At 41.7% G+C, this 11,417-nt stretch overlaps 1 protein-coding gene across 4 annotated transcripts in view; it reads right to left on the bottom strand.

Annotated features, from left to right (window-relative positions):
- Nucleotides 1-680: 680 nt before the first annotated feature.
- Nucleotides 681-11,417, bottom strand: part of LOC149315308 (son of sevenless homolog 2) — a 46,229-nt gene continuing 35,492 nt past the window's right edge. For all 4 annotated transcript variants that reach the window (XM_089522933.1, XM_089522935.1, XM_089522932.1 and 1 more), the window contains exons 18-23: nt 8,597-8,769; nt 8,279-8,395; nt 5,110-5,371; nt 4,269-4,313; nt 3,428-3,537; nt 681-2,665 (exon numbers count right to left, since the gene is read on the bottom strand). In XM_089522933.1, the coding sequence (XP_089379059.1) occupies nt 2,162-2,665; nt 3,428-3,537; nt 4,269-4,313; nt 5,110-5,371; nt 8,279-8,395; nt 8,597-8,769 (1,211 nt within the window). In that variant the 3' untranslated portion in view covers nt 681-2,161. The remainder of the gene's footprint in view (nt 2,666-3,427; nt 3,538-4,268; nt 4,314-5,109; nt 5,372-8,278; nt 8,396-8,596; nt 8,770-11,417) is intronic.

The raw sequence follows: 11,417 nt of genomic DNA, 5'->3' as shown, positions 1-11,417 counted from the left end.
CAGACATCACATTAGATCCCCTTCCCCTCCTAACAGGACCTAGAAAGCTAGTAAGTCCCAAGTAATTACTCCCTATGAAAGTTACAGGGAAAGCTTTATTCAAGTTTTCTTTAGTATCCCTACGATCATCTTATAGATCAGTGGTTCCCAACCTTCCTAATGCTGCGACTCTTTAATACAGTTCCTCATGTTGTGGTGACCCAAACCCATGACATTATTTTTGCTGCTACTTCATAACTGTAATTAAACAGGTGTTTCCCAATGGTCTTAGGCGACCCCCATGAAAGGGTCATTCGACCCCCAAAAGGGTAAGTTGGGAATCACTGTTCTAGAGTCATGTACAATATACATTTTGGCAGGTCTAATTTATAAGATGCTCCTGCTCCCTTTTTTTAGGTACAAGCAGATCAGAATAATTTCCCCCAACCCAAATTATGCAACTTATATATTTATTTGAAGTTGCTTTCTATACCAGCCTAACTCTTGTTATTAGACAGGCTGAAGCAATATACATCAACAGAGATCAAGCAGCAAATAGTTAAATTATAACATGGGGCTATGTGTGGGCATCAGCCGGAGTTTCCCGTTTCTGGCATCAAAACACACTCAGCCCTTTTGGTTTCATGTGAACAAAGGAGGTTTGTATTTCTGCAAGGAAAAAAAAAACAATTTGACCAAGCTTTCTTAAAAATTAAGACTGGATTGATTTTATTAATCTGGTTAAGAACTCTGATAGTAAAAGCGCAGTAAAAGGCCACAGACCAGTCAAGAAAAGGCTTCTGGATTCTACAGTACTTGGACCAAACTAATTGTAAGAATGCCCTCCTCCACTGCAGAAAAATGGTGAATTCTGACAGTGAAAAGAAGGGATTCAATTATTTAATGTTTTTTTTAAAATCTGAACAAAGTTGTCTGGAAGTCTGCTGAGATGACCAGCGAATTTCCAGAGAGAACACCGTGATAAAACTGAAGTGAGAATCTACTTGACTTTTCTTTTAAAAGTCCTGAAGGCAACACTTTCCCTCCCAGAGGTAGGGAAATGTTTACAACAGTGTACAGCGCACAGGAATAGGGATTGCAGAATGGGCCTTGGGCCACAGAAACGTATACAGGTTATTAATCTGTAAATATACAATATAAACAACTGTACATCATATGGCATAATAGCTTTGTTCATCAAAACAGCAGGCAACCTTTTAGCTTAAGACACCTCTACTTGCCCAAATGAAAAAAGGCACAACTGAACCTGACACATGCTAAATACTTTTTGGATTACTGAGTGAGGCAGGCTTCTCTTCCATTTCTCTCACATAACCAAAACACTTGCAGCGCACGCTGTTTTTCTTCAGCCACTTGTCCTTTCTTCTTTTCAGCAGCAAAAATCAATGGAAATTAAGACACAGTATCCACTAACTTTTCAGAACAGCAGGAACGGCAATTGACAATCCGTTTTGTATTTTTTTTCCTGAAAGGCAAGCAGCCAAAGACTTAAAAATAAAAATAAACCAGAAACATGATATACAACTTGTTTGGGTAGGAATGCCACAGTAGACATAAACCGCTGGGAGGTCTCCCCAAACAAGCCTTAGTTATATGATCTAAAAACAACAACAAGACATTAGCAGGGGGCTAGACTAAATGGCCTTTGGGTTCCCATCCAATTCTCAGGATGTTTGTTGGAGGGAGGGCACTTCCAGTGGGATTTTATCCTTTTAAGAAATACATATATTTTTTAAAAAAGGCCACTTGTTCTCCAGTTTGGAAGTTAAAAGAACAAAACACCAGCAACCTTTTTGTTTTTGGCTCAGTGCAATGAACGGGATGTCAGTTTAAAATTAGTGTAGTGTGTCATTTACAGTGCAAAAACCTGTCTTCTCTGTACTGGCAAAACTGTCAGCACTGAGGAGGAGACGGAGAAGGCAGGACTGCTGATCCCTGGATGCAAATGCGGTCACAGAGAAGGAGACTGGGTCTGGGTTGTTCTTGCCATTCCAAGGCTTGAGAACGATCCTGGATCAGCGGCACCCTGGGCACAAGTGTCACTTGCGAAAGTACTCAAATATGCTGCCTTGTTGGAATAAATTAAAAAGGAGGAGGAAAGAAAATGGGAACTCTATACAGCTTCTATTCCAGTGTCAATGACTACTCTGGTGAATGACGGTCATTGAGGTGTTTCCACATTCTCTAGCAAAGAGTGTCTGTGCAAAGGTGGATGGGAGAATTCTCGCTTGTAAGTCTTTGGTGGCAGTTTTGGTAGCTGAGGGCTGGAATTATGACGCGGTGGGACCGGGGGCGGAGGTTCGTGGTTGTTGGCATTCGGGCTGAGCCCACACCAGCGACGCAGGATCCGAGGAGACGGGGTGCTCGGAGGAGTGTTGGGGGAGTTTGGGCAAGTGCTGGCTTCCCGGAGCCGGTCGGGGTCCCTCTGAAAACGTCCTAAAGGCGGTTGCTGGAGATGGAAGGAACAATTCACAAAGTGCTCTGGAGGACGCAGGGGCACCGGAGGCGGGGTGTCGGGAAGAGGGTCCCTTGGAGGTGGAGGGGGAGGGCTTTGCAGAGGTTGGTCAAGCTGACCGGTGTAAGCTGGGACACGGGGTTGTATCTTTGGAGGAGGCGGCTGCCGAGGGGGGATTGCAGGAGGGTTGTCTTCAGATTTGGAGCCACCCTGAAACACAGAGAATAAAAATTTGCTCATCAAAGGGACAGCAGATGTTCTCAGGATTCTTAACTAAAGCCTGAACTGTAATGGTTGCCTCCAACTAGAGTTAGACCCACAGAAGCAATTGAAGAATGACGAGTCAACGTTTATGTAAAGTGCACTAACCCATTGGGCCTACTCTATCTGGGACTAGAAAGAGAATTTGGTGCTAAATGTCATACCCTGCTTCAGTCTAGTCTGAACTTTAATGACAATTCCTCTTGTACAGCAATAGGTATCATCTAATCTAATTCAGTGGACTTAAAGTTCCAACAGAATTGGAGAAAAACAACTCCAAAGAGGCACATTTCCAAAATCTGCAACTGCGCCAACAAGTTCTGCTGCTGAGAAGGTTGTACAGAAGAGGCTGGCACATATTTTTTTCTGGGCCTTCACATCGCTAGGCATAACAGCATTGAAAAAGAAATAGAAAAGGTCTGAGTTCTCACTTAGCCAGGAAACAAACCTGGGTCTTCATGAGCTGGTCACTGTCTCCCAACGTGACCAACTTCATAAGGCTGTTCTGTGGCTAAAGTGGAGAGGAAGAGAACCCACTAGAGGAAATGTGTAATAGAAATGTAATCAATCGATCAATCAGAAGTAGAAGACCAGAGCAAAGCTGAGAGGCAAAGGAGGAAGAAATCAAATCTCATGTAGTCCCGAGATCTGTTTGATTCTCTATCTACAAGCATATTTTCCTGGCATGATACTCTCAAGCAGAAGGCCTACCTTTGAGTTAGAATAATCCTGATCCAGCTTCTTGCGTGGAGGCAGAGGTGGAGGAACCAGAGGCTCTTCACTCAGTTTATGCAAACTCCCACATGAACTGAAAAATGTTTCTGTAGGGTGAAAGGGAAGGAGAAAGAAAGAAAGTGAGAAAAGCACTACTGCTTTTTTCATTGACTGCATTTCTTCTCCCAACAATTCTGAGCAGAAAAAAATGTACTATTTCAGCATTTCTAATGGAGGAATATAGTTATGTCAAAAATATCTGAAGAGAAGATGAAGCAAGATTGTTTTCTGCTGCTCCACAGGATAGGATCTGAACAAGTGGGTTCATATTACAAGAAAGGAAATTTCAATTAAATATCTAGAAGAATTCCTGAGCGCTAAGAGGTGTTTATGACCATCTCAAAGGGTGGTAGGCTTTCCTTCATTGGAGCTTTTTAAACACTTCTTAGGGATTGCTGCACTGACAGGAAATTGGAGTAACTGATCCTTTCAGTCCTTTCCATTTGCATGTTTCTACGTTTCTGTCCATCCTTTTAGAAAAATAAACCAGCACACACACAATTCTCTTTCACCCAAATCCACACAAAGTAAGATTCCCCCCCCCCACCCCAGAAAAAAAGCTACTTAAGAAAAGACTTAAGAAAATGGACTTATCCTCTCTTTCAGTTTATCTTGGTTTCTCACAGGAGAAGGCTATCCACCACAGAAGGAAACAACATGATTGTTTCCTGGGATGGGGATGTAACAGACAGGAGTAGAATGAACTTGTAATGTGTGTATATCCTTATTGTTATGCAGAAAGCTTGTGGAAATTTGCAGGGGCAGCTGGAATACTCACTTGATTGTGGCAAAAGGACAGGAGCAAAAATGCTGTTGTTGCTACCTGTAAAGAGAAAGCAGGAAACGTACCAGTTACATGGACCAGAGAGTAACTGTATTTACCACATAATCACTAGACCTGACTTAATTTCACTTGGTTTATGCAAACTGTTTGTTGTTGTTGTTGTTGTGTGCCTCCAAGTCATTTCTGACTTATGGTGACCCTAAGGTGAGCCTGTCTTTTGGGGGGGGGGTTGCGGTTGAGAGTGTGTGACTTGCCCAAGTTCACTCAGTAGGCTCCCAAAGCCAAACAGGGAATTGAACCCTGATCTCCAGAGCCATGTTCTGATACTCAAACCACTACACTATGCTGACTCTTCAGATACTTCACTGGTTACTAATATGGTGCTTGTTATTGAAGGGACATGTTTCTGCCATTGAAACAGGCAAGGGATCATCTTGGATACAATTTATAATTTCCTCCATCTTTTGCCATACTGGTGGCTTCAAGTTGTTTTCCAAATATTCTTGTAGGATGAACACATGCATATGCACTTCCTTTATGTTATGTGCAGCAATTTGTATCCTGTGACCCAGGCATTTTTTTCTGAGCCAATATAGAATTTAATGAAGGAAAAAGGAAAAGGAACAACGGGAGAGTGGGCTTGGAGTCACTGGCACAGTGGATATCTAAGGCCTTTCTGTTTTAAGAACACGAGTGCCATAAAACCCATCAGTAAAAAGAAACTGGACTGCTAAGGATTTACAGGAGAGTTTGTAATATCTACACCTTCATCCTCTACACAAGGTGTTCTATTTATCAGTGTAACAAAATAACTGAAAGCTACTCAGAAACGCACCATAAGAGCTGTTGAGATCAATGTCTAGGAACACACTGACATCTGAAGATGCAGACACCGGTGGAGTGGATGGTACAACTGGTGAGGTTGGTGCTGATGCTGCAGACTCCTGTTCTGCTTCAGTAATTCTACTAAAACTTATCTTATATGGCTCCTTTTCCAGAGGTGTTGGGTGGCCCCTCAGAGTGCCAGATGTGGAGCCGTGCCGGCCTGCATTGGGCCTTATTCCAGGGGATTTCAAAGAGTAGGTTGTTTTCCTGGGCTAGTAAGAGAAAGATAGAGAGAGAGAGAAAGAGAGAGATTGAAAAGGAAAGAAGCAACCTGCTTTTTCTTCTTTTCTTCTTATTTTGTTTGGGCTCTTTTCCCATCTTATCCATACAAGGAAACAAACAGTGCCAAGAAATACATCAATACAAACAAGTTACATATAAACAACAAACAACTGAAACTAATAATCCTAAACTTATATTGTGTATCCTTCAGTTTCTTTGTTTTATTCCCTTCCAATTATTAAATCACTATTGACTTCCTTCTCTCACAGTGCTGATGTTTTCCCTAAACATTTATGGTTTCCCTTTATTATAATCGCGCTCATCTGTTTCCCTACAATTCTTCTGTGATGTTTTGTATGTTTATTTCATTTGGTACTTCAGCTTTATAGTAATACTTTCAATTATAGTGAAATTCCTCTTGTCTGCTCAAATACAGATATAATTGGTGTCCGCTGGGGTTTGGTTCCAGGTTCCCCCATGGATGCTCAAGTCCCAATAGATACTCACTGGCTTTTCTTCGCGAACAAAAATTCAGGAAGGACTCATCCCGCGCTTTCTACAAGCGCATTGATGACTAAAAAGGCCAATCCGAGATAAACAAGTCCAGTTGCAGAAAGCACAGCAGAATGTCTCCTTGGGTGATGTTTCCGGGTTGTGGATCTTTCTGCATTGTCATTTCTCTTTGAGACTGGTTCGGCGTGAGCTTTCATAAAAGGTTGCAGCATCGTGGATAGTGCATCTCCATGCCTCCCGGTGCGAGGCCAGGGCGGACCATTGTTGGTGATCAATTTGGCCGAGCCTGAGATGTTGTTTCAGGGAGTCCTTGTATCTCTTCTTTGGGGGCCCCTCTTACGCTCTTGACCCGTGGCGAGTTCACCGTAGAATACTATTTTTGGGAGGCGATGGTCCTTCATCCTAGAGAATTGTCCTGCCCAGCGCAGCTGCATCCTCAATAGCATGGCCTCAATGCTGGTGATCCCTGCTTGGTCAAGGACAGCAATATTCATCACATAGTCAGTCCAGTTTATATTTAGAATTGTGCACAAACAGCGCTGATGAAAGCGTTCGAGGAGTCGTAGGTGTTGGCGATAGGTGACCCATGTTTCAGACCCATAAAGGAGAATAGACAGTACAGTGGCTCTATACACACTGATTTTTGTGCTTCGCCTCATGTTTGTTACTCCAGACTCTTTTGTGAAGCATTCTGAATGCACTGTATGCCTTTGCTAGTCTGTGATCGATCTCTTTATCAATCTTGGCGTCTGAGGAGATGATGCTTCCCAGGTAGGTGAACTGCTGGACGGACTTAAACACAGATGTGCCTACAGTGATGTGGGGATGGTAGCGTTCTTCCTGTGGTGCCGGCTGGTAGAGAACTTCCATTTTCTTTAGGCTGACTTCCAGCCCAAAGAGCTCTGCAGCTGTTGCAAAACAAGATGTTCGGGGCTGCAGAGCTGCTTCTGTATGGGCAACGAGGGCGGCATCGTCAGCAAATGCAGCTCATGGACTAGATAGTTTAGAGTCTTGGTGGAAGCCCTCAGACGGCTTATGTTAAACAGGCTACCATCAGTACAGTAGCGTATATAAATGCCGTCTTCTTCTTTGAGATTTGCCGTAGCCCTTTGAAGCATCATGCTGAAGAAGATTGGAAATAGAATTGGAGCGAGAACACAACCTTGTTTCACACCATTAGTTATTAGAAAGGGCTCCGAGAGAGCATCGCCATATCTGACTTGACCTTGCTGGCCTTCATGTAGCAGGATGATCATTTGGAGGAATTTGGGGGGGCATCCTAGTTGTTCCAGGATCTGCCACAGACCATTTCTACTCACAGTGTCAAAGGCTTTGGTGAAGTCGACAAATGTTACATAGAGTCCTTTGTTCTGCTCCCTACATTTCTCTTGCAGTTGTCTAAGGGCAAATACCATGTCTGTAGTGCTCCAATTAGCTCTAAAGCCACATTGGTTTTCAGGGAGAAGTTCTTCTGCAATGGCAGGAACTAATCTGTTCAGCAGTATCCTTGCAAGGATTTTTCCAGCAATGGAGAGCAGTGTTTGAGCAATCAGATTTTGCTCATTTTTTCTTATACAGGGTGATAATGACTGCATCTCGGAGATCTGATGGCAGTTCGCCTTTTCCCCAGCAACTCACAAGGAACTCATGGAGTTTAGCATGGAGTACATGACCTCCCTGTTTCCAAGCTTCAGGTGGAATTCCATCAATCCCGGCTGCCTTGCCATTTTTCATCTGTTGTATGGCCTTAAGGGTCTCTTACAAAGTGGGAGCTATGTCCAATTACTTCTTCATCGGTTGTTGTGTCATATGTTGAATAATTGAGTCTTGGACTACTCGGTTGGCACTAAAGAGGCTTTGGAAATGTTCAGCCCATCAGTTCAGAATGGAAGCTTTATCTGTGATTAGTCTTTGACCATCTGTACTGTATAGGGAGCTATACCCAATACCCAATAGATACAATGGCACAGTGAAATGGTGTCCCTTATATAAAATGGCAAAATCAAGGATTGCTTATTGGAATTTATAAAGTTTTGGAATATTTTCAAGCTGTGGATGATTGAATCTATGGATAATAAAATTCATGGATATGGTCGGCTAACTATATACATCATAATAGTATAACAATTCTTCCTACCTACCTACATATATGTCTATCTAAATGTTAGTTCTTATATTACTGTGTGAGGGGGTAAAGCAATAGATCAAGCAATTGATTGATAGATAACTAAGAGCATTAAGAACGCTAAGATAATGTGCATTATGCATGTTGTATAATCAACTAAATCTTTCTTTCTCTCTATACACTTCCAATAAGGCAAAATCATATATTCTCCATCTTTAAAGGTGGCCTAAAATTATTTTCTAATACAGGAAAGACTTACATATCTAGATGGCTGCTTACAATTCCGAGGCTCAATCTCCTGTGATTTGTTGAACAAGTAGTCTGTGAACTCTTTTTCTGGGGTGTTTCCCATGGGGTTCAAATTTTCAAAAAACCTCTGAAAAGACCAAAATAACATGTCAACCAATAAATCATTCAGCTACTGAGCCTCTTTGAGATTACTTCCAGTCTATTCTGAGGATTTTATGGGGTGTTCCCCAGGGTTTGATTTCTTACTGCTTTTATGGCCTCAGCAGAACACCCAAACAATGGCTTTCTTTTCCATAAGCAGCAAAGAACAAAAACGCTCTGCAATTACCCGTATCTCTGGTTCGACCCGTAAACAGTAAGGCTGGTTCTGATATTGCTGGATTTCTCCTGTGATTTCAGCTACTTTCCGTCTCTTACTGAAGTTGATCAATCCTTTGCCTTGTCTTTTAAGAAAATCAGGATTACCTTCTTCTGTCTTTAGAATATTTGTTAAGTATATTCCTAACAGAAGTTTGGAAGAAAGGAAATTTTAGACTGTTCATATTTAAGACATCTTTTTATTATTTCTGTATTATGACCAACATCATGACAATGAAAAAAACTAAAGCTTTTTCTTTCAACCGTTAATCCTGGGTTGGCAACCGTATATGAAATACAATCAGCCTTCCTTATCCACAGCTTTTTTATTCATGGATTCTAGCATCCACCGTTTGAGTGTGTGTGCGCGTGTGTGTGTTTGTGTAAATTCCAGATAGCGAATTTCCATTTCTGTGGTTTTCCATTTTATAGAAAGGACACCATTTTACTACCCAATTGTATTTAATGGGACTTTAGCATCCATGGGAGGTCCTGGAAACAAACCCCAGCAGATAACAAGGGACCAAGCATGCAAAAGTGTTACAGTATTTAAACAAATTTACATGATTAAAACACATAACTCATTAAAATAATATATTGAGGTTTAAAAAAAGAGTAAAGCACATAAAAACAGTGCAGTTTAAACAGCTCATTCCTTAAAGGCTTTCTGTTTCAAAAGCCTGCCTGAACAAAAATGTCTTAGCCTGACGGACGGAAGGACAAGGGGACCATTTTGACTTCCCTGGGAAGGGATTTCCAGAAACTAGGGGAAGCCATCAAGAAGGCCTATAATAGTGAAGAGCCTTATAGTCTTTTTAGGTGCGCCCAGTCCTTCTTCCTCACCCTCTGTCTAGCTACGATGTTTTTAGCAGCACCAGCATTAGGAAGACAGTGTAGGAGGAGTGCCAGGCATCATCATGCCCTCTTCAGTTAATGTACTTTAAAAACCTTGAGCTAGGAAAAAGTGGAATTTTGCTCCAGCTGATCCTGCTTGTAGCAGTGTGTGTCTGCAGCTAAAACGAAAAGCAAAGACAGGTGCTTCCAGACTCACTGAGCATGTGTGAAGAGGAGAAGGAAAAGGAAAAGGAGATAAGCCTTCCTTGCCAGCTATCCTGAGCATGTTAAAAAAGCACAGATGTAGATGTTTGGCGAACAACGTTGAAATCATAAGAAGTGGTGGCTGGTGGCAGAAAAAAGGTCATCCCTGGATGCATTTTGGAAAAAGCAATCTAGTAGTCACTAGAAAGTTCAAAATGTTTTGTTTCTTTATGTAAGGCTTTTGCTATTGTTGTGTGCCTCCAAGTCATTTTATTTTACTTGTAGTGACCCTAAATTGAACCTATCATTGGGCCTTTTGTTTGGCAAGTTTCTTCAGAAGGGGTTTGCTATTGCTGTCTTCTGAAGCTGAGAGAGTGTGACTTGCCCAAGGGGGATCACAGCTGAGCCATCAAACCCTGGCCTCCAGAGTTGCAGTACAACACTCAAACCACTATGACATGCTGGAATTTTTATATTAGGCTTACTTGACTTCTCTCCCTCCCCCACTCCAGTTCACAAGTGTATATTGCTCATTTTGAATAAAGTTTGCTAAAATATATTGAACTACCCTTCTTTTTCAGGATGTATGAACTTATCACTATTTTTTCCATGCTATTTCTGGCTCTAGTGCCAAATTTTATTTTCAAGGAAGTTATGTCCAGGAGGACCAGCATAGTGATTTGAGCATTGGACTAAGACACTTGGAGACCAGGGTTCAAATCCTGGGTTGGTCTTGGAAAGTCACTGGGTGACTTTGGACAAGTCACACAATCTCAGCTTCAGAAGATGGCAGTGGCAAACCCCTTCTGAAGAAACTTGCCAAGAAATCCCTATGAAATGGTCCCCTTTAGGGTCACCATAAATCATAAGCAACTTGACGGCACACAACAACAACAATGTCCAGGAACACATCTATTCTGTTAACTGCAGATACCTGTATTATCTTTTCCGCAGCAGAAGGGCTAAGAGATGGAGATTCAACCATTAAAGTCTCACTTTTCTATGACTTTATTAGATAGCTTTAGGCAAGCCATTTTTTCACCTTTTTGCATCACAATTTCTGTGATAATAGGGCTAATCTGCTTTACAGGTTTACTTAAAATAATTAGCATCAGAATATTAATGAAGCATTCTGAATCCTCTACAAGCGAGAGTGAAAAGTGAAAAAGTTTGCTGTTTGGTTGCATACAGGCTTCTCCTCTTAGAGCAACAATAAAACCATCACCATGTGGATAATGGTGAAGTGTTTTGCTTTAAACAGTGTGAATTTCTATGAAATGGCACTATCTGATGACTCGGTATAAAAATGGACATTTCATAGAAGGATAGGAACATTTGCTGAACATAATTCAGCAATAACATCACATTTACAGAAGTTAGGAAAACAAGGATTTTTTAAAATAAAAGATATATTTTTCACATTTACTATTTTTTTTCACACACCAAAATTAATTTTAAAAGAAAACATCTTCAGCACAGAAGCCTCAGCTCAGAAGAGTATGTACAAGCCTCGATAAATGAAGGCACAAGTTTATCAATAATCTTTTTATGGTTTAAAAGCTGTATATCAAAAAGTTCCTTAAGGGATACTGCCCCTTTGCACTGCCTTCCAGGAGGCTTGGGAGCACGGTGTTTACACGTCACACACTTCCAAGCTGCCTGGAAGCCACCCGGGTGTTTGCATAGGGGCAACTTCATGATGCTCTGGTGGTGTGGTGTTTATATGCCACATGCCGCCAGACCATCATGACGCT

This window comes from Sceloporus occidentalis, unplaced genomic scaffold (assembly GCF_023333645.1).
Source record: "Sceloporus occidentalis isolate IW3139 unplaced genomic scaffold, rSceOcc1.0.p SCAF_4, whole genome shotgun sequence".
Taxonomy (NCBI): Eukaryota; Metazoa; Chordata; class Lepidosauria; order Squamata; family Phrynosomatidae; genus Sceloporus; species Sceloporus occidentalis.
This window is presented reverse-complemented; position numbering and strand designations above follow the sequence as displayed.